Source organism: Argiope bruennichi, chromosome 10 (assembly GCF_947563725.1).
Source record: "Argiope bruennichi chromosome 10, qqArgBrue1.1, whole genome shotgun sequence".
NCBI classification, from domain to species: Eukaryota; Metazoa; Arthropoda; class Arachnida; order Araneae; family Araneidae; genus Argiope; species Argiope bruennichi.
Genome location: NC_079160.1, coordinates 42,074,081 through 42,102,022, shown reverse-complemented (window position 1 = coordinate 42,102,022; position 27,942 = coordinate 42,074,081). Strand labels below are relative to the sequence as shown.

Sequence of the window (27,942 nt, the reverse complement as noted above, 5' to 3'; positions counted from 1 at the left end):
ATTGCGAAAGGATGAAGACATTATCCAAGTTCTGCTCCTCCTCTGAAACTTCTTCTCTAATCAATGATACCAAGTTTGCATGCACATCAAATATTTATTAATTTTGAATATCATCGTTGTGATGTTCTGATCCCCAAAGCCCTGATTCGGTTATTGGAAATCTTTAGAACAGGAAAATGCTGAGAATTATTGAGATGTAGAATTAACTAATAAGATTAATTAACTTATCCATTATTCATACAGCATCTATTTATTAATAGAAAATGAATATAAGGTTACATAAACCAATATTCAAATGATTTTCTGTTAACTAAAATTAATTAATTGTGTATTGAGCCCTATAGTAATATGATTTTTTAATAATATAATTAGTTAAAAAATAATTTAATTCTTCTGTGCTTATTGTCAATTAATGTTGGGGTATTTTTATGCTTTTTTTACAGTTACAAAAGACGAGAATTCAAAAACCCTCAGGATGAAGTCAATGATTATTTGTCACGTGCTATAGATGCTCGCAGTATAGATAGGTTAAGAGATGAGCATTGCAGACCATTTACTAATACTTTCCATAAATCAGAAATTGAAAGCAAAGTAAGCCAATCATTTAAGATTTGCCTTTATGCTGAGATCAGAAAATTATATTTGATGATGTTTGAAAAATCACTGTGGTTTATTTAGTGCTATGTTTACAAGCATATGATATTACTATATAGCATATGATAAGCATATATATTTATGTGAATTTGATATATGAACTATGTGTTGTTTGTTGATACTAAATATTCAAATTAATATTCCCTGCCACTTTTAGCAATCTATTGGTTTGTCTGAATTATTGGTTATACTTGACTTCAGTTAAATTTCTTAAATTTCATTATTCTATCACAAAGTGTTTTTCAAATATTAAAGAAGTATTGTTTTAGTACTCTGCACTTTCTCTGTTTATTGAATGCAGGAATCATCTTAATAATCAAATCACATACCTGAATCACATAAAAATCATACGTCAAAGTTTGTATTGTCTAATATCTTACTGCATGTTGTCTTATCTGCTATCATGACTTCACTCCCTTATTTTCTAATGCATTGTTAATACCAACATAACATTAAATTAGTATTGAGGAGTTTATGTGTATTATGGGAACACAACTAACAGTATGGTAAATGAATTGTAACATCTAAAAAAAAATTACGGTATAGAAAATACAATCATTCAATATACCAAATTTTTATTTCCAAATATACTTAATGTTTTAAGGGATTTCAACTATATATTTTATGAAAATAAATGAATTAAATTCACAGAGAAAAATTGAGCATTGCCAAAAAACTTAAGGATTGCCAAAAAACTTAAGGAAACATTGCCAAAATGATTAAGGATTTTCATTCCTTGACTTTAACTATGAAAGAAAAATATCCTATTAAGTATTTGAAAAAACAATTAAAATGGCTTGAATTTTACCGCAAAAATAAAAGTTGTTACTGCAAATTATGCATAAAAATATTTCAAAAATATTCTTATTCAGTAATGTTGTTGGAAATTATCCTGGAAAAATGCCAAAATTTCACTTAATTTTTAATTAAGATTTCTAAAATATTGCCCTGAGCATCATCTCTTATATTATCTGCCCCTATAACGTATTAATACTATATTTGCTACCTCTAGATCAAACATTTTGTCCTATAGAACACAAAAAGACACACATGAACCAACAAAACACACATTCTTCTTACTTAATATTAAATTTCCATTTCATTTTTTCAACTGCATATTGCTGAAATTCTGCAAATTAGTTAAAAGTAATAATTTCAAAGCTCCTTTTACAATAGTATTACAATATTAATGTATAGTATTAAAAACAATAAATAAATTTTAAGTTAGAACATATATTATAAAATTGAAAGAAAAAAAATCATCTCTGTATTGCAGAAATTGATTATTAATAATGCATTTCTTATTTTACATGAGTTATGTATATATAGAGAGTGAAGAACAATTGTTAATTATAATCTGATATGCACATTGTCTGTGAGTATTAAGCACAACGTTATGAATTAAATTCACTGAATATTTTTTCATTGGTATGTGGACAAAAAAAATAATTTTGAGGTTTTTCAATGCACTCCATTGATTCTTTCAAAAAAGGGGAAGTAATTTCTGCACAATCTTCTTCATCATTGCTTTTATTAGTACAAAGACAATTTGTCTTCATTTAATTCATCATTTATAAATTTGTCTTATTAATGGTATCATAGTTAATTCCTTACAATTGATCTCTGTTCCAGATCAAAATATTCCAGACGACTTATAATTAATGTTTTGTATCCTATGAATGAAGTGTTTTAATATTATAAGTGCTCGAATAAAGCAAAATTGTTAAAGAAAGATATATAAATGTGAAATATATAAATAATCAAATACATTATATTATTTATAAGAATTTAATGAGGGAAAAATCTAAATCTATGAATTCAATTATTTGGAATATTATTACGAATTTGTTTTATATCTGTAATTCCAGTAAATAAAGAGATCGTAAAGCATCAGATTTTATTTTATATGCTGCCAATGGCTCAAAAATTCAAGCCTTTGTCACCAAAATACTAAAAGTAGATTTTGGACTTAATTGCCAATTTACTTGGACATCAACCCTCCATATCTGGTGACCCGGGCGCGATTTGAACACACAACCTTCTGAATAAGAGTTGAGTTGTTTCTGACATTCAAATCTGATTTTGTCCAGTACGATGAGTTGTCACCACAGTTTAATTGGATAGCAATTTCTTGGTGAGGCAAAACCTACAAACAGAAGAAATCAATTCACTTAATCTCTTCTCTGTTCTTTTCCAGCTAAATAAATGTTACTCATTATAAAATGAAAATGTAAATATTTTTTTTTTCTTTACAGTACATGAAAGAAGGAGATAAAATGTTATCAACATATTTTACATGTGCTGGCTTCATGCAATTATTTATTTTCATTATTCAGCTTGTTATACTACCAATGTGAGTTATACAGTTTTTATTTTTCAAAATATTTTATATATTGAAGTTTTTTTATTAAAAAGTCTATTATTTAGTGTTGGTATTCTATTAATAAATTTTAATTCCAATATTTTTTTTCATATAAAATTTAACTAAGTTATATGTGCAGTTTAGAATTGCATCATTACACTGTTTTGCAAAAGTATGTATTTGTAAAACTTCCTGACTTTATGAAACTTTTTTTTTTTAACTTTCTTATTAATAGATAGAAAGTTAGCATATTTCCAAAGATAATAATAGCTTTTCTGTAACTTTGATTTTATTGCATTGTTTAATTTTTTTATTTTAAAATTTTGTAATTTCAAGATAACCTACTATTGCAATTTTTAAAAAAAATGCTATTGAAATTATAGAAGAAAATTTAACCTCAGAAAAACTTTTGTCTTACATATTTCAAGGATATTATATACTGCAATTTTCAAATTATTAATATTTATGCTCATTTTTTATCTAATGAAAATGTCTCAATTTTTAGAACAAAAGTTGTATTTAAATTCTTTAAAACCTACTGCTTAATTCATTAATCACTGGCATATTATGTATAATAAGGTACTTCACTCCCATCACTTAAATTAAATGTATTCTGATGTTTTTACTTTATCTAACATTTCAGTATTTATTCTTTTATTCCTAAACAATTTTCATTATTCTTCCTACAATTAGCGTGATTTTGAAGTATTTTTTATTTTGATTTTTGTTGTTGTTGTTGTTCCATTTAATTTTTCTCTCTATAGTATTGCAAATAACTCAAAAGTGATCTTATTTTTTGATATTCTGTGGTATTTTAATATATTTTTAATAATAGTTTTTTTTTAATTTTTTAATTTAATTTTACTTCACAATTGTCTTGGTGGCTTTAATATAAGTAAAAGGAAATTTATTGGGACCTATACTTTAAATCATTTGGTGTGAATGGATGAAAATCAGTATTTTTGTTGGTTTTGGCACATCTATCTGCCTCTTAAAATTTTATCCTATCCTAAATAAATCACTGTTTCTTATTTAGAAGAGTAGATGTAGTAAGTTGTTAGAATTGTTTATGAAGTTTTTCCTGTGCCATCTGAAAGTTAAATGTAATTTTAGTATGCTTTATTAGATTTATATCTCATTTCAAAACATCATGAAGACTGTCAGGATGGACCTCATAATTTTAAACTATAGTCTTTTAAATTTATTTTTAAAGTCTATTCCAATTTTAAACTATTTTCAGCTATAGTGAAAGGACAAACTCTGAGTCAGCACACTCTTTCCAAACTTCCCTTATTCTGACTGAGAAACATTTGATTTGGTGGGTTTAGTGTCTACCAGAACAGCTTGTATGATGGTTTCTTCAATGGAATCAAATTTTAGTTTTTTATCATTTTCTCTTATGTACAGAAAAAAGCGTTGTAATCATCAAAACATTCAAACTCGAGATTTTGATGAATTTCCATGTTCTATACTTGCCTAAGTTTGATAGCACTTTGAACTAGATGGATAAAATTCAGTATATGGACTCTTGATCAAAGTTATCATATTTTGAATGAAATCCATTCAGAAAAGTTAGTCTGGCTATTCAAGTCTACATGAACTCATTAATTACAAAACATAAAGAGACTGATACATAAATTTGGTACATTCTCATTAAATTTTGAACCATATATGTTGTGTTTGTTGTTTCTTATGGCACTTGCCACGGACAAGCTCGCTGTTCAAAGACAGTCGATTTAAGCCTGAGGGGGAGCGCCTCTTGTTTTTATTGTAGAGCCAACTAGGGCCAAGAGTACGACTGAACCATACCTGTTAAAGGTTTTATGTACTTTGTATTTTATGTATGTTTGTGTAGGTTTTATGTATTTCTATACTTTTGCAAATGTGTAAAAACAATAGTTCATAAGTGCAGTAGTTTATTTGGATGAAATTTGGTATGCATTTTGTGACTAACTGCTATAGTTGTCAAATTTTGGTTTTTATCAAATAGAAAAAAAAAGTTTTCTAAAATACATATTTGCATGATATACATTCAGTAAAAATACTAGATTCATAGCAAAGATCTACATTTCGTAACTTTGTATGTCAATGCCATGTAAGGCTTTTACGGCCTTTCTAAAGGCCCACAATTTTATTAAGGGCGAGACAGATAGGTCCTTTATTAAGAAGTATACGAGAAATTTTGGGAAGATTTTTTTCATTGTGCATTTTATTCTTTTTACTTGCCTGGCACCAATTCTATTACTTATCTATGATTGATAATAACATGAATGATTATATTGATCATCAGATAATAAGTCAAAAGAAGAAGCATATTCTATCTATTGTCTTTATAATACTACATTATGATTTGTAAAATGTATTGTAGTTTTACACTTTAACTGTTCATTTGATATCTGTATTTGATAAAAAGGGATAGGCTTGCCTTTTCAAAGAATCCTCTCCCTCCCCCATTCTTTCCAACTAGGGAAAGAATTTCTGAAAATAATACCAAATTTCCTGTTGTTCATATATCAAAATGTTATAATAACGAACAAAATTATTTTTATCTCGCCAGGTTCTTTATTATTTTCTTTTATTTTAACATTTTTCTATCTCCAGTTGCCTTGCTAATGGATCTGGTGCATATTGAATATATTATGCCAAATGTACTGATGTGGTGCAGAAGTTTGGAGAGAGAGTGCCAGCTCAAATACGTCATCCTTTTTGTCTGACTTCAATTCAAATTACAAATTAGATATACCAATAGTGCTTTTTATAATTGAGACATTAATATGACTAAATTAAACTAAGCACTAAGCAGGAAGACCTGTAGTGCAGAAAATGTTATGAAAGTGAGTGTGTAAATAAATTGTAGTTTCAGTATTCTTGTATTATTTTTCAAAGGGAAAATATTCTATGAAATTTATATAAATTAAAACTGATAGAGTTTCATTGTCATTTTGATTTTCAATGTCAGAAAATTTTGATATTAATTTATATTATTTCCATCTCAAAATCTTTATTTAATTTGAATTTCTTTCTATTTATATGATAATTTTTTTATATATATTTCAGATACTGGTTGCAACTAATGTTTCAGTTTTGTGCTGGTCTTACATTGTTATTTATAATTATTACCATTCAGGCTCCTAAAAGTTTGGTAAGAATTTTGTTTTTATTGTTACATTTATCATGTGCAATTTACATACACTGAAGAGATGGAAAAACAGATACAAGTATGCATTTGTAAATAATGGAAAGTATGCAATTAATCTTCAGCAACTCATGAAAATACTTAAATGGGACAAATGTGCCACACTTTTACAAATTTTCGCAGTGCTGAGCATCAGTAGGTATCAACATACAAATTGTTCAACAGATCATTCATTTATATGAGCTGAAGGCTTACTCTTATTCATTTGTTTAATATAGGCACAAAGCTTTATGCTTCTCTTTGGCCCTCCAACATATGATTGTTGATGACTGGAAAACATTTTATCTATCTAACAGGTCTCATTACCAGCTGTATCCTGTTATGGAGACGACTATATGAATCCATGCTTTCTATATGTCAACAGCTGACTGCTCGATCTGGTAGAACTTCTATGATGATTTGTGACATGTGCACTTGAAAGTTATGATTGTATATATCCATTCATGCCCTTTTAACATTCTGATGTATTTTTAGAATTTCTTGTAGGACACTGCAACACTTTATATATCTAGAGTTGCTTTTGAGTGATTACTGGAACACTCTTCTGAATTCAGACTTTTTTATTGGCAGTTTTTATCCCTTCATCAAGATTTATCTGGATTCTATTCAGAACAGATTTCTACCATTTCACACTCTTATAAATTTGTGAGGTGCACTGCAGAATTTATGGTGTGAATTCCCTCCAGGATGCCTTCAGTCATTAAATAGATCCATGCTATATCATGTTTCAGCATTTTTGCATACTCACAATTAACCTTCTCTATTAGCACATAATGCCCAACAACATTGTTACAATATCTACATGAATGTTGGCCAGCATTCAGAATGTCAGATAACATTGCGGAGATGTACAGTTAATAGGGTTACATGATATTAGGTAGTTGTACTAGTTTTTCCATTTCTTCAATGGTGTTCAACAAATACTAGCCTAATACAAAGCTGCTTTAAAAGAAAACAGGAAGCATCAGAAGTGCATTTTTTTGGTTCTATTTTTGTTTGGAAAAATAACTAATTTTCTAATAGTATATTTTGAAATCTCAAAATTCGACCTCAAATGGTAATGAAATCTGAAAAATAATAATGCACTGTTTTCTAACTCTCTGTCCCTTGCAGCAACAATGCTACAACATATAGAAGAAGAAAAAAATTCCAATAGTCTAGCATTTTTCCATACTCTAGAAATTTATTGTATTTTGTGCCTTTCGGGGAATGCAAATTATTACTTAAAAATGGCTTTTTTCTTTTCATGAAATGAAAGACTTCTGATGCTTGTAATTGTGCAGCTACTATCCAAAAACAATTTTCAAACTGAAACAATAAATTTCGGCTGTATATAAGCCTCTTCTCTCTTAAATGTTTGCATAATTTTTTGCAAATTTTATGTTGAGATTTTCTAATTATATGGTTGAAGTGGTGAATACTTTGTAAATATCATATTATAGTTTTTCGATATGTTATGAAGGACAAAGAGGTTCTCTTTGATCACCTGACTGGATGTGAAAGAAAGAAGTTTCTGTCCTTTTTAACCTTTCTTAGTCTCCTTCCTTCATTTATAACCTTTTTTGGTTTAATAGCTTTTGTTTTGAAGAAGATGGCTTAACTGATAAAACACGCTGTCTTTCTTTAGAACATGCCAGGATTATAAGAAAGGTCTCTAAGTAGAAGAGTGCACTTTGTGTCAAAGAAACAGTCAGTTCTGTTTCCAACTTCAGGTAGAAGGGTGCATTTAATATTCTGTATCAAAGTAGGATTTAAAAACATGTCTGGTGCATTTAGCAGATGAAAAATAGTATGTATTTGTCACCTTTGATGAGCAATTGGTTTGCTGGGAATATTAATTATATATAATTTGGATATAATTTCATGTTCATGATTCCATCGAATTGTCTGACATTAAAGTTGTGCTATTTTTATTGTCTCATGTACTGTTCCTTGTACACCGATGTTCTTTTCTTTGTGAACTTGAACTTTTTTATTGGAGATCACTCCTATGGCACCATAGTGCTATCAAAAATATAGATATCTGATTCATTTCTTCTGTCATGGTACTGAATTTTCACTTTTTTTATCCATTTGCAAAGTACATGAATGTTGGAATCTTTCTTTCATCAAAATAAGAAAATCAAGTGATTAAATATTTAATGAAACAGTGGAAACATTTTGGATCTAAGAGCAGCAATGCTATCTGTTGTTGGAAATTGTCAAAAATATTTTTAAAAAAATAGTGAAAATTCAAAAATTTATACAAAAAAAAATCAAAATTAAATTAGTGTCATTAAACATATAATTTTTTAGGTTTTAAAATAATTTACAAATTGTTTTTATATTGTAATATTTTTGGAAATTATGATGGAAAAGGATCATAATTTCGCTTAATATTTAATTAATTAAATTTCAAAAAAAATTGCTTAGATGTGTACATTCCCACCTTCCAATTATATATGGGCTATGTTTGGTAGCTCTAGATCATATGGACACCAACACACACATGTTCATCTTTATTGTAAGTAGATGTAATCTAGAATATATTATAAAAGATGTAATATGAATTCAATTATGTGCATTATCTACCTGTTGCAACCAAATAAACTGTTGTTGAACATTATATATGTCTGCTTTCATCATTGAAATAAATAAAACATCCTTATCTTTCTTATTTTTAATTTTAGGTTAATGCAATAAATACCCTTGCCAGTAAGCTTATGCCTATGAGATTTATTAATCATATTTCAGAATTATCTATTGCTGAATTGTTGGAAGCAGTGTATTTCTATTGTTTCCTTATTTATTCATTTTTTTTTTTTTTTTTCAAATGAGTTAGATATATTTTGGACAATCTTATTTTTTACAATTGCAAATCAAAGAAAATGTTATATATATTAATAAAAAAGTGAATAGCAGTGTACCTTATTTGTGTATATTATATTAAAATAATAATATCCTTTGAGGATTTACACTTTTTTTTACCTATTTGCGATTGTAAATTAATTTTTAGATGTAAAAATATATAAATTTAATATTTAATTTCCTGTTATACAGGATAAACTGAATTCATATTCTGTATAAAACATGTAAGTTGATTTTTAAAACAATATTTTTGTTCTTCTGTTGTTTAATAATTTATGTACAGTAATTAACAATTATATTCATTTAAGATATATTTAAATCATCATATCATTAACTTATTTCCTGCCTTAGATTTTCTGCATTTCAACAGAAATTGCATTAATTTTTTAAAAAAATATTACCAAGTGAGCACGCACATTATTGGTTATGAACTTTTTGCATTTGTAATATAATATTGCATTATTAACAACAAAGTTGTTGCAAGCGATATTATTTCGTTTTATGCTTTGATTGCACCTTTAAATTTTTATAATCATTTTCAAGTTGATGTTTGCTGTAAGAAAATAATTGCTCTTAGAAAATAATAAAGAATAAAAATAAATTTTTCTTTTCATTATTTGAAAAGAAATAAAGAAAAAATACTATAAAAGTTTTTAGAAATATAAATAATAAATATCAAATAAAAACTTTTTTGAATTTTAGGTTGCAAAACAAATGCTACCTTTATCATGTCTTCAAGCAATAGAAAAGATAACACAAAGTAGATCCAATAGCCAAATTTTAGCAATGATAGTTTTGCTCATCACATTTACAAGTACATTCATTCCATTGGTAAGTATTCAGTTTATTGTATTGTTCTTTTATCTAATATCTTAAATGTTTTACCTTTAAAGGAATGAACCTTGTTCAATTAATTTGTTAAATTTTCAAATTGCTTAAACTTTTAAAAGAAACTTGTAGTAAAATTATTTGCTTTCTATTAAATTTTTTCATCATCCCTATTGGGTAAAAGTTAAAAAAATACATCTAGAATCAATCTTTTCACATAAATAAATCTTAACAGTCTGCGATTTTTTTTTTTTTTTTTTTTTTTTTTTTTGCATTTTTTGATCTTTAAATTTATTATTTTATTGATAATTATGTTTGGTATATATTCATGATTTATTTAGGCTGCTCTTGATACAACAGAAACAATGGAATGCTGGTTAAGCTATCAAAATTTTACTCAGAATTTTACAATTCACCCAGATGTATGTTCAGATACTATTCTTGATGGATTTCCATATGTAAGTTATTTTAATATTTTTAATCAAAAAATTATAAATGTTATTTATATTGGCTAATTAAATACTGTATTGGCTTATTTAAATTAGTGTACTGTTTTCTTGAAATTTTTGACTGATGTATATTGAAAATACAGGATGGTTACAAAATCTTCCCCTAATTACAGAAAATTGTTAAAAAACGATTATAATTTGGCATATGGTTGTTTCAGTGTATTGTAATCGAAGATATATAAGACAAGGATTTCTCAAACACAGTTTCTTTTCTTAAAATACAATATTGTGGCAAATGCCATTGCTCCATACTATTAACAGGCAACAAACATTATGATGAATGAATCTGTTAAGACAATGTATGTGCTTCCAAACCTTGGCACTATAATTGTTAATTCTGAAATGATAAACCTAATTATTTATCTTTTTCTAAAACTTTTTTTGTGACTATAAATAAAAATGTCTAATTTTAAGGAATTTTATTAATTTTAGTGATAACAGATGCTACAATATAATACAGGGTGGTCACAAAGTCAAACAATTTACAAAATTTATGGTAAAAATAAAACTGTTCTGATTTGGCATATAGTTTTTTTCAATATATTGTAAAGATGTTTGCAAAGTATTTAATTTAAGCACTTATGTCAGTAAATTTCAGTGTTTCTTGGTAGTTTGCAAAATATCAAGGCAGTATTTCATTTATCTTTAAGTATTCATCATTTTGGCTGTGACACTAGACACAATATCTATGATCTTAACTTTGAATGTATCAGTATCTTCAACTAGTATTACAAACGTTCTGTCCTTTATGTAACCACAAAATTAACTTTGAAACTAATAGCTGCTTCTTAATTCATGGAATCAAAGAGCAAATTAAATTTTTTCATTCATTAATGATATATTGATAACAATTGGATAGAAAAATCACTGTGTGCATTAGATATATTATGTGTTGAGTAAGAAAATAAAAATAATAAATATCTCCTTGTAAAAATTATATTATAGTTAATAATCTTTTTTTAATATTAATACAATTAATAATACTATGTCCGTTTTTTAAGCCTAATGTTGACTCCAATATACTTTAAATCCTTTGACTACAATTTAGATTTGTTTAATTGAAGACAAAATAATAATCAAGTAGTTTCAAAATGGCTTACAATTATAACTAAAGTAAATTCACTGATATGCCATATGTGCATGAATCTGTATACATATTTCCAAATATAGAAATATTTTACTTATCAATTTTTAATGCTATATATTTTTAAAATGTAAGCAACCTGACTTCACTGAATTTTCTTTTTAAAGTAAAATTGCTGTAATATAAGTTGCTTCCAATTGAATATGATTCAATAAAGATTTCATATTTATCATGAAAATTGATAGAATTTTAAAAAGAAAACTTTCTTATAATTACAAAATTTACAAAGTTTGATACAAATTTTGTTTTGAAAGCTTAAAATTTCTTGAAACTACTTTTAATTTGATAAAGATCTACTAGAATTTGATTACTATTCAAATATAGAGTTCAAGTTTTACAAAATTCCAAAGAAAAATAATTTTTTAAATGGGTGATATTATTGTGCGAATAATGCATATCTAAATGATATAATGCCTCATTTTTATAAAATAATAATAATAATAATTTTAAATAATATGTAGGCTATTCTGAATTTGTCTGAATTAAAAGCTGGAGGATTCAGGTTCAAAACCTAGTGTCACTAAAGAACTGTTATGTAAATCAGTTTTGTGCAAGTTAATCTATTGGAGCCAAGTTTCCTCTTAATAGTGTCTAGTGAAGTGTAGTTCAAAATTATTTGGGTCTGCACCAAAAGAACCCTAATGTCAATCTAAAATGGAATATTAATTTAACAAAACTAAATCAATTCTTATCAAAAGAAAATTTTCTTGAATTCCCTATGATAAGTAAGATGTTTTTTTGTATTCCTTTGAATTTATTGAAAGTTTATTGTGGGATAACTGTAATATGTCTTATTATAAGATTTATCTACATTTCATTTGATTTTTTTTCTTAATTTGTATTCTTTTATTATTTTAATATTTTGCTTAAATAGATTTAGAAAAATTTATTACTTTGAATTGAAATTTTGCAAATATGTTATCTATATCTGCGACGCTGATAATGTTTTATAATGCTTGCTTAAAATTTAAAGAAATTATTGTTGCATTTGTGGTTCTTGAAAAGAGTAAATTGTTTTAAAAAGTGTTTTATGAACAGAATATGAAAGGAAATTCGATTACTTAAAAAAATATTCTCATTTCTTTTTCAGAATATTACATTTTGTATGATGCTTGTGATGTTGTCTTGTGCTGCATTCCTTGTGCTAACTACCATACAGAAACTTCTGACCTTAATGCTCGCATCACTAGTTTTTTGTGCTCTTGTTCTTCTAACCCATGTAGAATTATTTGATCTTTTTGACCTAGTACACAGGTAAGCATTATGTTTTATGAAATATGTTTTGTGTAAAGTAATACTTTGCAATAAAAGCATTTTAATAAATGTATTAAATATATTAATTTTTACTCCTTATGAGAAGTTAATTGTTAAAAGCATTTTTAAAAACTTTCTCTATGTAGTTTCACATTTAATTAGTTATTATTTTTTATTGAAAAATTCTTTTTTATAAGATAACATCATTCCATATGCAATAAAGAACATCACTTCAGAATGTCGCTGAATTTTCGCTTGACATTCATTTCTCATATAGGTAACTCATTTCTTTTTTGGTACTCTAAATAATTGCTATGGGACTTGTATATCAGACTGGTTATTAATATTCAAAATCATTTGTTTTCTAATCTTTAGTACTGACAGTTAAAAATTCAATATTTTTCGAATAAATTGGTACATATTTTTATAACAATCAAAAATTGCTCCTCTAAATGTATATACAACAAGTTTAAATTTATTTTAAACAATATGAATCCTAGTTAAAATCTTAATTTCGTTGTAACTTTTCTTTTGCTTTATCAAAACAGCAAGTGATATATATCACAAACTATGGCATTTAAAAAATAGAAGAAAAAAAGTATTTTTCTTGCATTTCCTTGATATTTAAAATTTTTTTTTTTTTCCATGCCACTTGCCAAGTATTAGACAATATTAAATCAATAATAATCACCAAGTTTCTGAAAATAATTGTTGGTATATTTTTCTTTTACATTTACCTTTCAAGATAACCCATTCTTTTGTGAATTTTGTCTAATAGCTCTTAAAGAGCACCTTAGTAAAGAAAATATATGTTTAAATAAATTTCAATGAGAATCATTGTTTTTTTTTATAATGTGTCATAAACACTCATTATGTTATTATTTTAAAAGTATTTTTCTAGTATTCACAACTATTTGAGAAAGCATTTGTAATGAAAATGTTTTTAACAACTGTTGGAAAAGAAGTCAATATTCTAAACTTCAAATATAGATACTCTGGAGATAGAATTTTAAAGAAATCTATTGAAATTTTTTCTGGTGACTCTGCTTGCTAATAGAATATAACAATTTGAGGAGCATCTTTTTTTGTAATTGGAACAAAAAAAAACTGAAAAAAAAAAAAAAACTGAAGCTGTCTATGGGCAGCTGATAATATTATACACGACTCAACTTTGAGGTATTAGCATTTCATTAGTGTAAAGTCAAGAGTTGATCAATATGGTTTTTTTTTTTTTTCCTTCCCAGCTTTCCACTTTAAACCATTGCACATTCACCTCTATTGTAGGGCACTTCAGATATGGCATGGGGAGTTGTCATATAAGTAAGTAGGTTCTCACTCCCCTGATGAATATAAAGTGGTTTGGGGGCACCTCAAGTTTGTGGATGGGAGGGTACCATATAAATAAGTGGTTTCTCAGTTCTCCAGTGTATATAGTAATGATGTGGGGGCTGAGCTGCCTTTATACTAATGTTGATTTGAAGAAGAAATATTTATGCCTAATATTATATATATATTCTAAAATTTAAATGTCTGTTTAATAAAGACAATTTTTTTCATATAATATTTCTATTTTCAGCCCTGATGGTAGTGGTGTACCATCAAAATATTCTTTAACCATACTGTTGCTACTTTTTGTGGGAGCTCTTGTTGCCCATGGGCACCAAGCTGAAGCTACCTCTCGGCTGGATTTTTTATGGAAATTGCAGGCATTAGAAGAAAAAGAAGACATGGAGCATCTTCAAGCTTATAACAGGAAACTGTTAGCTAACATACTTCCTGCTCATGTAGCTGAATATTTTTTAACTGCAGATAGAAAGAATGAGGTATAATGTTTTTCTTCTTTTCGTGTTTTATTAATGAGTAATTGCTTTCGTCCGGGGTAATTAATTAGTGTTGGTTAATTTTTTTATTGAATTCTTTAAACCTTTCAGAATAATGAGAAAAAAAAAAGAAGAATGCATTACATATCAATAATAGCAGATTCAAACTTGTGTTTTTCTATGCATCTATCATTGATTAAAAAATATTTTTTATATTGTCTATGATTACTATAGAAGTTATAAGAAGCTTTTTAGAATATTCCACATTCCTAACTCCTTTTAGGTTCCAAAAATATGCTTCAGCTATAGATTACAACTTTTTTACAATTCCAAGAGTGTATGCTTGTAGGAAAACAGCTTTACTTACTAACTAGCCACCTTTTCCACCTTGCTGAAAATATTGGCCATGTTTAATTTCCATATGTTTCTTATGCATAATTATATATATGATTCCTTCAGCAAAGTATTTTTAATCATCAGTCTATACTCTGTTTCACCCTAACTTGGCAGTAGTGTATATTCTAGGCATGCCAAATCACAGTCACTGTCAGGGGAACTGGGTTACTTTAAACTATAAAGTTACTAGAAATGCAGATCGCTGGCGGAACTTTATCTCGCAAATTTTTCGCCAAATAGTAAATATTTATTAACTTTATTATATTATCATTTTAAATCAGAGAATTAATTTTTTCCTTATTTTCATTATTTTGTTCAATATTATTGATACATTATTTTAATAAATCATTAAAGTTATTTCATTTCGTTTCATCGTTTCTCAAAAGAAAATCCTAAATCTTTCAATATTCTGTAAAATGTAGTTCGGTTAATGTTCTTCGAAAAGATATCTGTATCATCGTTCACATCTTTATCTATTGTTGAGATCTCATTTTTACGAAAAAATGCATGGATTTTTTGTCAGATACAGGATAATGTAAAATCATCATATTTTACAAGACCTGAATGTTTACCTACTGAGCCTGGTCGCTTCTTTCCAGGGGTACTTAAAGGCCTGGATGCCTTTATTTCTGTTTTCATGTTGCACTATTTGTTGATTTCACTCGTCTTGAAGGTGTGCACAGCGTATTCGGTGATAACTTTTTCGTTTTCAGACATTTTGGAATTGAATAGAAATGACGAATCGAATAAATATTCAACATTCAAAACTAATAACTACTAATGCGATTAATAGTATCAAAAATATCATCTGGTAAAAAAGCGAGAATAAAAAAGTACGAAAGATGATAGTGGTTGGAAACTAAATGAAGCTGAGTTGGCGGAGACGTAAAAGAAAAGCGTGCCAAATATTTGACCTTGAAGACCAGTTCTAGCCAAAGTGGAATTCATTATGCCAATCGTTTTGTTTTATTCGTTCGCTTAATTTACAAAATACTTAACAGATAAACACTTCTAACTTGAGAATAATTTTTAAAACATACTAATAAAAAAAGAATTTCTGTAATTTATGATATTATTTGATAAATTTCTGAGCATTTTAACTATTTTAAAATCGGAATTGATGGGGAACTCTTTCCCAATGCGGAGCGTCACATTTTCTGCCTTTTACAATACTGCCAAGTTAGGGTGAAACAGAGTATAATACATATAGTAAAGCTGTGGATGTTTAATAGCCATATACTTGTTCTTTATATTATGCACATGACTTTCCTAAGGGAATTTAAACCTTGACATTAATTAGACATTAGTGCCATTAAAACTTAGATGTCTGGAAAATCTATTTCGAATCATGCATTGTTTTTATTAAAATATAATTTTGTTTACTAATTCTAAATGTAAATTGTGCAGATAATCCTTTTTATATTATGTAATAATCAAACTAAACATTTTTAGTCTAGCAAAGTAAGGTAAAATCTGATTGATTTAAAGAGAAATTATAAATTCTGTTGTTTTACTTCTAATAAATAAAATTTTGAAATTTTGACCATAGGCAGACTATTTGCAAAATAATTTAAAATATGCATTTTTAAACCAAATTTGCATGTACTGATATTTTTTATTCATGTTATACAAACATAAGCCAGGTTCTTTGAGGAATATTTTTGCAAAATACTCAGTTTTACATTGTTTAGGACAGTATTAATTTTGTTTCATTCTCTTAAAAATGACAGCCATTTTCCTATTGTCATTATTTTTTTTTTAATTCGAAAATATTAACTATCCTGAAATAGTCATTGAGTTGAAGAATAAGTTTTATTCATTTATTTTTAAATGTCGATCAATTATTTATTTTATTATGAAAATGATTTCTGTTTATAAATAATATTTTTCTCAAAATTAGAAGTTCATATTTTTTATTGGTTTTATCAAAATTATTTAGTTACTAATTTAATTTACAGAAAAGTTATACTATCTCTAATCTTTGCTAGTTTTTTTTTAAGATATATAAATTATGTGAAATATTTATTAGTTCTTATTTTGATTAAATACAATTTTTTAAGAATTTTCCATTTTGGAAACATGTTAAAGGAAAAGTGCTGAAATAAATGAGAGCAGGAAAATTACATGATGGTAAATTTTTATTTTTTCTTGCAGGATTTATATCATGAGCAGTGTGAGAGTGTGTGCATTATGTTTGCATCAATACCAAACTTCAGTGAATTCTATATGGAATTAGAGGCTAATAATGAAGGAGTTGAATGCCTTCGACTTCTAAATGAAATTATTGCTGATTTTGATGAGGTAAATACTGAAAAGATTTTGCTTTTAGTATGAGTGTTATTGTTTATCAGCTTTGATTTTTGTATTTTTGCCATATGAATAAATATTCTTTTATTCTTTAGAATCTAGCTCATTTAGCCCTTATTTTATCCTCATGTCTTTTATTTTAAACAAATTACATTATTGTACTATTAAATTGTTACATATGCAAATTTCTGTTTCGAAAAAAATAAGGTGATACAAATACAAAGTATTACTCATCAAATATTAAATCATCAGTATTAAATGAATAAGACTAGATAAGACTTTGTAATTAAAGTCACTGACAACGGAAGTTAATGTGACCAAAGATGATATATCATTTTGTCTAGTTAAGCAGACTTTAATATTTGAACATAGTGTACAATTCAATATTAATATTTCATATTTTAGGCTATAAAAATGTGTACATTAAAAAATTGTTTAAATTTATGAAATTATCTTCGTGGTCCTAAGAAGTATAGAAACATAAGTTTGATTTATATATTGATGATGCAGTTGCTCATAGCTTTCTGTATGCTATCAACTTGAGTTCTTACTGTTATAGAACATTTTAAAATTTATTCTGGAATATTTGTTGCTTTTCATTAATTGCTGTTACTGGTAACATTCTGCTTATTCAGTAGAATATTTCTGATTTTTATTTGGATGCATGAATTGTAATAAATTAGGACATAAGTGCATTAATGTTTTGTCTCCTTGATGGCTTGGTGCCTAAATTATTTATATTTCCTTTGCCTCTGGTAGTTTGCCACTACAAGGAATATATTGCATGCATTTTGACACTCTGTCCCATTATCATGCACTTGCTTCATGGCTTTCTAATTAAAGAACATTTTAACTTTTGAAATAAGTATGATATGCATACGAAATTAGGTTATTTCATGTTTGTTGGGAAAAATATGATATTTGAAAATCACTAAATTTCTTAAAATGATCAATGTACTTGGTGCATAAAGAGAATAAAAGTATCCAATATTTTTAAAATCTTCTATTTGTGTAATAATGATATTTGAGAGTAAACCAGAAATTTCTAGCGTCAAACACTATTTCCTATGTTCCTTAAAGCTGAAAATGCATTATCTAACTAAGACAGGGGGGGGGGGGATAATTAATAATAGAAGGTTGTGTCATGCTGTCATAAAAATCATAAATGTGAAATTTTTGTGAATTATGTTTGTATGTGATTTGCATTCCATATAAACTGCCATGAAAAGACATGACCTTATATATATTTTTTTATATCATTACCATTAAAAAATATTTTTTGTGATAGATGCTATACTTTTGGTTTTTAAAAGTATGAATATTATTAAAAGTAATAAAATTTGTCATTTTCAATATTTTCTTTTCTTTCAAACTCTCCCTCTACTCTTTTAAGATTAAGATTGACTGGCAGTAATATTTCATTCAATTCATTTTACTTTGAAAGAGTTGAAACTTACTTAAGGTTAATATAAGATTTAAAAAAAAAAAAAAATGTTACTTTTAAATGAAACTTGTAATAAAATGTTTCTTTTTCTTACCTCCAGATTTTATCGGAAGAACAGTTCAGTTGCATTGAGAAAATCAAAACTACTGGGTACACATATATGGCAGCATCTGGTTTAACAGCCAGCACCGTTGATTTGGTAAATTATACTCATGTTACAAGAATGGCCGACTTTGCTTTAAGACTAAAAGACCAGCTGGATTATGTTAATGTACATTCGTTTAACAATTTCAAAATAAGAGTAGGTAAGAAAATTCTTCTTGTTTACAAGTTGTATTGTATTTATTGTATTTACTAACGATCTTTGGTGATGAGTTGGTTTGCTGGGAATATTGATTATGTTTACTTTTAATTACATTTCTCAAACATAATGTTCATGAATCTTTCAAGAAAATATTTTTAAGCATCAATATTAAAGCTATAGTAGTTTAATAGCCTTGCAACTGCTGTATTTATTGTGTATTTGAACTATTCTAATAAAGTCGAGTCCCATGACATCACACAACTAATAAAAATATGTCCCATTAATTTAACATCTGACATTTGAAATATCAAAATTTCACTATCTTATTCATCTTGTAAACGATGCAAAGATTAAACATAATCCTTTTTTCTTACCATCAACAATGTAAGAAAATCATGTTATCAAATATTTAATAAAATGATGAAAATAATTTAAATTTGTGGAAAGCAACAATTAAACTGGAGTCATTAAATTTTTTAGAACTTTTAAGATGGTGTTACAATCAATTTTGTGCTACCATATTTTCTAAAGTTATCAGAAAAAAACGCCAAACTCTTATTTTATTTTTAATTAATTTCTTTTTAAAAGAATCACTTTGTTGTGTATATTCTCTAACTTCTAAGTAAATTTTTGCCAAATTTGGTAAAATAGTCTGTCCTGTAAAGTGCTTGCACACATATTTTTCCTTTATTATTAGTAGAAATGACTTTAGCTTCCTATATCTGAAAAAAAAAAAAAAAAAACCTAAGTTGGGGTTTAAGCCTTTCTTAATGTTTTCTATTATGCTATATATGTGCTATGTTAGTATATTTTTTTCTTCAACTTGGCTTACTACTTTGTATAGGCAAAATGCCACTAACATTGTTAAGATTTTATTCACAAAACTTATCAGGAGGAAATTCTAATTATCCAGAAGATAATTTTAATGTATATTTTTTTTATATATATTCTATGGAGAAGATTTATTGTCAATAAGAAAAAGGGAAGGATAGATAATTGCTTGGGCAGTTGAAAGCTGCAACAAATTTTTGTTTCCCAATTCTCTCTTCTCCAATAAAATTCCTATTTCAGAAAATATTTTGAATTTTATTTAATCTTAATTTAGCTCTATAATCGCCTTGGCCATGTGTCAGTTGTGAGTAGAATTATCATGTTTTTCAAGTTATAAGCTGAAGTTAAATCTTGCATAAATGTTGTAATTCATTATAGAACTTGCTAAGAAACCATGAAAATCTTAATTGTTTTTGTTGTTTTATTCTTAGTCAAATCAATGTGACAATACATTTCTAAAATCGAAATATCTTATTTGGCTGTAAAGAAAACAGTAAAAAAAACAAAGTGGCTTTTGTTTAATCCGTAAAATATAAAACCTGAGCCCTAATTACGGTCATATAAATCAATTTCAGGTCTTGAAAATGTGTTCATCATGAACTTCAAAAACTTTAACTAATTCTTTAATTTTAATGTACAAAAGCTATTTCAGAAAGCCACATCAGTTTGGAACTTATCAACTTTACACATAAATTTCTTAAATGTTTCATGTTTATTTGTATGGTGTTTCATATTCATAATTTACTTTACTTATATGTATGATACGATTTTACAGCTGTAAAAGACTGAAAAAAATTAGAATTTCCAATATGAATCAAATATGAATTTCTAATTTACCATGTAGGGACCTAATCTTTTTATAATTATATTATTTAGAATACAATTAGTGTTCAGGGTTGGACTATTATAAATTGGCAACTGTGTAAGAGACCTGAATTTGGAAAGAAGTTCTTATTTTTTCATATTTTCAGAGTATTTTAAGTTAATGCTTTCATTTAATTTAAAAGGACCTTACAATCGAATTTACTCAAATTAGAATCATGCATAATTTAAATAGTGAAGTGCTATTCTAAGAAAATGGCTTATTTACCTTCAGGATTTTTTTAATCATATCTTTATACAATTTGAAGAAAATAAATTGCTTCATAATTTTAAAAATTGTATCCAGTTCTATTTAAAAAATATTTAGATTGTGTTAAAGAAGTTGCCACTGTTTAGAATTAACCAATTTTGAATCTTTTTTTATATGCCAAATATTGAAAATTTCTAATTGATCTGTAATTAAATGTTTTATTTTTATATTTTCTGAAAAAATGTTGTTTAAGCTGCATATATATAGATATTAAAACTAAAATAAATAAAAATATATCTGGTTTACAAATCAGGGAAGAGAAAATGAGGGACCAAACACTTGCACAACCAAATGGCTCGTAGAGGCATAATCCAATCCTGCTTTTGTTATTTAATAAAAATTTAAATTTACTGTCACTCTTTTAATCTTTACATTTTTTTTATTTATTTAACTGAATGGCATCATATAATGTGTTAAAAAATAACTGATTTGTAGGTTTGAATGTTGGGCCAGTTGTCGCTGGTGTTATAGGAGCCAAGAAACCTCAGTATGATATTTGGGGCAATGCTGTTAATGTTGCCAGTAGAATGGATAGCACTGGTGAGCTGTCTAAAATTCAGGTAAAGTGTACTCATGATAATTTTCCCATAAAATAAATTTCCCAATGAGCTAAAGCTGTACAAATTGAATTCACTTTTAAAAGATTATGTAGAATGAATTATTCCTGGAGTTATTTTCAAAATCAAATGGATCAATAAAATTCATAATTTTATACGATAGACTAGTTATATTTTCTCTCTATTTTCTAATAAATATTTTTACTATTCAAAAGCTATTTAATTTAATCTAATTAGTTGAAATTTCTTGGGTAACATCATTTGATTTGTGTAGATTTTTGTTTGGAGTATATTTTAGATTGTTTATTTCTGTCTATTTGCCAAACTAATAATATTTGATGATCTAAGTTATTCTTTGCTTAAGAGACATTTTGTAGGTATGAATACTAATATCACTAAAGTACACAGGAAAAGTTTTGAGGTCAAATGTCCTCTTGTTGTTGTATTGTGGAAATTTTGAACTAGTATTGTTCTTATCATCTGGCATTAGTTTAAAATTAAGATGCTAAATCTAAAATTATCAGTATTTTGAAATTTTATTTTTATGTAACTTTTAATAAAACGTATATATGTTTCATAGACAATCAGATAATTCAAGTCAAAGTATTAAATTATAAATATTTTATTTATTCTTCTTTTATGAAAAAAAATTATTATTTCCTGATTTTTTTAAAAAAAGAATTGGTGTTATGAGAAGTTATTAGATATTTTTCTGCTTATTGAAAAAAAATAATTTAGGAATCAAAAAGTTTCTTTCAAATTAAAACTTTTTAACTGCCTCCATCCCTCTTACGTTGTAAAATATATGAAATTTTCAAATTTTTACTAAGATTCTTCTAATAATTTTTATTTATGATTGATAATAACAGTTTATTATGAACTTTCCCCCTTCATTTAGTTTCACACAAATCCGCTTTTGTATATAATATATGACAGCTTAAGGATATATGACAGACCTGCATCAAAATTAAGACAACACATAAATATTTAGATAGCCAAAGTCATAAAGAAGATGGTTCGACCTTTTACAGAGAGATAAAAGAGCTGCCATGATAAAACATTGGTGGAAATAATCATCAAAAGGTAGCTGGAACAGCACTTTGGGTGACAAAGAGTTATTTGAATAGTTAGAAGCATGAGACCATCAAAAAGAAGAGGGGGGGGGAATTACAATCCTTTAGTCAGAAAGCTGCTTGAGATACATTTCTTATTATATATATTTAAATTATTGCCATGTTTTTATATTAATCAAGATTAAAGGATTTTCATTATATTTTTATTTCAATTCAAAGGCATTCCACAAAGTTACTTTATAGTGATCATCTGGAAAAAGATTAATGAGGATTCAAACATGAGGATGTCAAATGAGTTATATTAAAGAAAACATGACAATGTAACTGCATTTTATTTGTGTTATAAACTTTATGAACATGAAATAAATAAAATTTATTAATATTTCTTTTAGGTTACCCATGATGTATATTTGATACTAAAAGAGCATGGCTACCCTCTTGAATGTCGTGGTTATATCAAAGTTAAAGGAAAAGGTGAAATGTTGACTTATTTTCTCACTGATTATAAAGATAGCCAGTGTCCGAAAACTTCAACAGTTTAACGAGCAGACTTTTTACCCTGCAGTCTTCCCTAGGCATGTGGAAACATTAAATCTGAAACTCACAATCATGTATTTATCACACTGTGAATTGCTCATTGATTCTGTAAATGATATTTACATCTGTTATACTCCAGTGGCTGGCATACTAGTTAATCATCCTCGTTATGTGAAACTGTCAGTGCATGCATTTAATTTTGAATATCAGTATTTTAGACATAAACTCTGCAGCAGACACATTTTAATCAAAAATTAACTGTAATGTTTTTATGTACTGTATATCATTTGTCTTCATTGAATTATGATTTATTGAGAAGAATCTTGGGTAATTTTCTATTGGTCCAACAGCAGTCAATACCAAACTTAAATTTTTGGTGCAAAATATCACTTTTCTGTCAATGTGTTAGTTGCCAAAATATACACTTGCATGTCAGTCATAGAATCAGTATGTCATATTGGCATATTTTTTGGCTCATTTGTCTGTTATTTTTTTGGTAACTTTTTCTAACAGAAAAGTTTGGCATATAATTCCACTGCTGCCATGCTAAGGGAAAAGTACTGAATCTTGTTTTGGTCTTTTTTTTTTCCATTTATTCTAAATCATTTTTTATGTATCAGAATTTTCATGCCATTCAAAAATCATTTATTTATTTATTTCTATTAAATGTTCTCAGATTTTTAATTTTACCTGTATTTCTTTTTCCTTTTTGTTTCATTCGAGTTTCAAAACTTTTTCTGCCAAGGTTACTAACCCTATATTGTTTTTTTTAATAGCAGTTATGTAGTTCTGTATATAAATGAGCCTAGCAAAAATTAAAAAATAATTCTCAACTTAAATCATTAATTGTATTAAAAAACATTTCTACTTCAAGGTAAGAATTAAAAAGTTAATGAATTATTTGAAATATGTATTTAAAATGCAGAAATATAAGATTGACATCCTTGTGAAACATTATGATTATATTTTTACTTATTTTTTTAATTGCATAATGTAATTGCAAGATACTAATTATCTTATTGTATGATCTTATTAATTTCATGTAAATTGTTTACACATGCCTAGTTTCCATTTTCAAAGAAATTTTAATGACAGTTATTCAACTAAAAAGTGTACAACATTTCAATAGCACGTGTTATTGATATTGGTCACTGAATCATTATGTGTTTATTAATAGTTTTTTTAATATTAACTGAAGATTTTTTTTATATGTTACATTTATTTTCTAAAATTTTATTATTCAGTGGATGAAATGTATTAGTTTCTTATTCAAATATGATATTGTTTCCAAAAAAAATATTTGTACCTGTAATTATTTGTTTATAATTTAAGAGATTTATATATTTTGTCTAATGTTCCTATGTTTCTGATGTCTAGTCTATTCACACTTGGCTTTTTCCACTGGAAAGTCTAATTTTTTTATGTTTTCACAGCCTGTATAATATGCTGGGAAACTCTTCCAAGTTATTTTATAATTTTTGAAATTCAGTTTCATGGATTGCTTAAACTAGAAAATTGTATACTTTAGTCATTTCGTGCAGCAGTAAGCAGTAGATTGAGAGTTTGTATCATTATAATTATTTTGAATTATGCATTTTGTTGTCTCCAAAAAAGCAGTTTAATTTAATTAAAATGTTGTTTCTTTTGTTAATCTTTTAGTAAAATGAAAAATTGCTAATCATTTGAATACTTTTTCAATTTAACTTTTATGATGTGTTATTATTTCAATTAAAAAAAACTGCTCGTGTTGGGAAAAAGGATTGCAGATGTGTTTCTTATTGATTTTGGAGATAATTTGAAAAGATGAAAGATAAATAATTAGTAGCATAATATTTATTGACATCATATATAACATAGTAATTATTTATAATTTCAATTATTATTTTGATGGCAATAATATTTTCGTAATAATTCAGAAAATATAAAATACTTTTCAAGTCAATATTAAAAATTGACGTGAGAAGCATACTGAAAAGATTGATAAGAAAATTTTAATTAATCATTACTAACTTATTAATTTATTTCGTCAGGATTATTTTTATTTAAAATAGTAATTAAACTTTCTGCTGCCTGAAACAAGGCTTAACCTAATTCCCTTAAATGTAATTTCATATCACATCCCAATTATAGGGTGATAATAATTTTGATGACAAAATAGTTTCGGCTGGAAATTTTGTATCCTTGTACTAAATTCGATAACTTTGTTTTTCTAAAAAAAATTATTTGTGATGTACATAATGATTGCTTGATATTGACTTGTTCCCAAAGACGATGTGGATCAATTTTTACAGTAAAGGTGAAATTATTGTGGAAGTTCAACTGTTTGGAGGTGTCCATGTCCAGTCCAGACTCATGGTAAAAATAATAATAAAAAAAGCTGTTTATTAAGAATGAAAATTTCCATTAATATTAAAATTTTGTCACGAGTTCTGTAAGGAACATGTAGGTTAATCTTTGTATATAAATTTATCATATTGATTTAATTACAAATTGATTTATTAAACAATTATTGATTGCAATTTTTTTTTTAATTAAGAATGAAAATTTTTGTTTTAGAGTAATTATTTATGAAACTGTATTAAGTTTTTTTGTTTTTTTTTTGTGTGATTTTTTCCTCCTTATACTAAGGTATGACTGTAAGTTCTAAGTTTAAGTATTTGATATATTATTTATGCTAAATATGATTGATATAAATGTAAGTAAATCAATGATAGTTTTCATGTTGCATTATTTTATAAATTAATTTACTAATTTGCGTTGCTTTAAAACATTATTTCTAAATAAATAATATTTTAGGGCACTGAGGAAATAGATATGGTTTAATTTTTTTTTTTTTTTAATTTATACTTGCTTTGTATATTTAGGTTAAAAATGTAATTTTTTTTTTTTTTTTTACCAAAGCATTTGCTTTTAAATAAATACATATTTTTTTATTTTGTTGTTTAATTTTTTTACTATTTATTATATTTAATCTTAGTATCTGAATTTGGAAAAAGTTTTTTATTCATTTATTTTTTATGAAATAATTTGTTAAATTATGCCTTTTTCATCGAATCGCATTCAGTAATATATTACATTATCCTTTGATCTCATAAATTCTGGATTTATTAAATGCTATAATAAGCATATTATAAAAATACTATAATAATTTATAAATTTTAATCTAGTCATAATGTCATTTGAAAATAGTTCAAAAATCCAGAAAAATTAAAATATATTTATTTATTTAAAATAATTCTAAATTATTAATTTATTTTAATATTAACATACATTAATAATTTATTCAGATATATTTTTACTGCTTTCTGTTATAAAATTATATTTGCTGTTATAATAATTATCTACACTATGAGGCTTATAAAAACAGAGCTTTATATCTGCAATCGAGCTTTTGCAATTTTACTGTGTGATAAATCCATGTCACACAGTGTGACTGTATTTGAGGTATAAACTTGAAAAGCATGATTGTAAATTAACATATATGAAAGCTATCTCAAAAACGTGTTTACTATTTAGTCTTTAAAATCCTGTTTTATCACTGTGATATTGCATGTTATTGAATATCTGATGTATATTATTCATAGAAATGATTGATTCTATTTGTTATAAATTAGAAAATATTCTTGTTCCTAGGTATTAGCGATAAAATGTTGCTTCCATCATAAAATGTATAGTAATTTGACGTAATTTCTTTTTATACATTTCCATAAATGTTAAAGTAATGTCTGCTATTTGCTTGATAATGAGATGTTGACTGTTTTTAGCTGTTTAAATCTTCCAGTTATTTGTAACATTCAATTTTGTTTCAGTATTCAAAAATTGTAACAAAATTAACTGGAATCTTCAGTTTAAATATTAGAAATGCTTATGAATTAAGCATTGAAAAAAATGTATTTTTGGAGGAAATTTTTAAATATAATTCAAATTAGATTTATTTATTTACTAAAATATTAAGAATTACCTCAATAATTCGAATGTTGTTGTTATCTGTGTATCCAAATCAGTGATAAATGTACGACTGTAATACATTTTCATGATTTGGGTTTGAAGATTTTTATACATAAACATATTCAGTTTTCAGTGAAAATTGAATGTATTTAAATTTTATTCAGAAGTTATCATATTGATTTTTTTTCAGCTAGTCTTGTAAATGTTTGTGTTACACTTAGAGTATGTATATGCAGTTCATGGCACTGGTTATATCCTCAGTGTTTGTCTTCAGCCACTAATGTGTTAAAATTTATAGCAGTCATGAAACACATTGTATCACACGGAGCGCCAACTGTTTACTTCAATTGCTGTACATAGTGATCTCCGAGTCTGTTTGAATTTAGTTTATATATTTTTCCATTTTTGCTTTTTTAATATTTTACTTAGTGGAATTTTTTGATATATATAAATATTTAAGCATCATTCCCATAGGCTTTCAAATATTTCATGCTGTTCATGCATTATTTTCCTCGAGATTAAAGCCAATGTGTAAAAAAATGATTGCAGAACTAAATTCCAAATTTTTTTTATATAAATGATGGATTTTTTTTAAAATTTAAGCTTTATTTTCAGAGCTAGACTTAAGATTAATGTGCAGTCGACAAAGTTGAATTATTTTGGGGCAATTTCTTGCAAAATGTAAGTGTGAAATTTTTATGGCAACTCTAATATCCTTTGTTTCCATTTCCAAAATAGTGAACTTCTGATGAGTTTTTTTTAGATGATTAGTATGATTTTGGCATGCTTGAGGATAAAC

At 26.4% G+C, this 27,942-nt stretch overlaps 1 protein-coding gene across 2 annotated transcripts in view; it reads left to right on the top strand.

Moving 5' to 3' along the window:
• LOC129987880 (adenylate cyclase type 5-like) overlaps positions 1-23,939 on the top strand; it is a 34,992-nt gene extending 11,053 nt beyond the window's left edge. For both annotated transcript variants that reach the window (XM_056095862.1, XM_056095861.1), the window contains exons 8-18: positions 444-591; positions 2,910-3,007; positions 6,074-6,158; positions 9,762-9,890; positions 10,229-10,345; positions 12,631-12,794; positions 14,371-14,617; positions 17,165-17,311; positions 18,862-19,066; positions 21,464-21,588; positions 23,051-23,939. In XM_056095862.1, the coding sequence (XP_055951837.1) occupies positions 444-591; positions 2,910-3,007; positions 6,074-6,158; positions 9,762-9,890; positions 10,229-10,345; positions 12,631-12,794; positions 14,371-14,617; positions 17,165-17,311; positions 18,862-19,066; positions 21,464-21,588; positions 23,051-23,200 (1,615 nt within the window). In that variant the 3' untranslated portion in view covers positions 23,201-23,939. The remainder of the gene's footprint in view (positions 1-443; positions 592-2,909; positions 3,008-6,073; positions 6,159-9,761; positions 9,891-10,228; positions 10,346-12,630; positions 12,795-14,370; positions 14,618-17,164; positions 17,312-18,861; positions 19,067-21,463; positions 21,589-23,050) is intronic.
• The last annotated feature ends 4,003 nt before the right edge of the window (positions 23,940-27,942 follow it).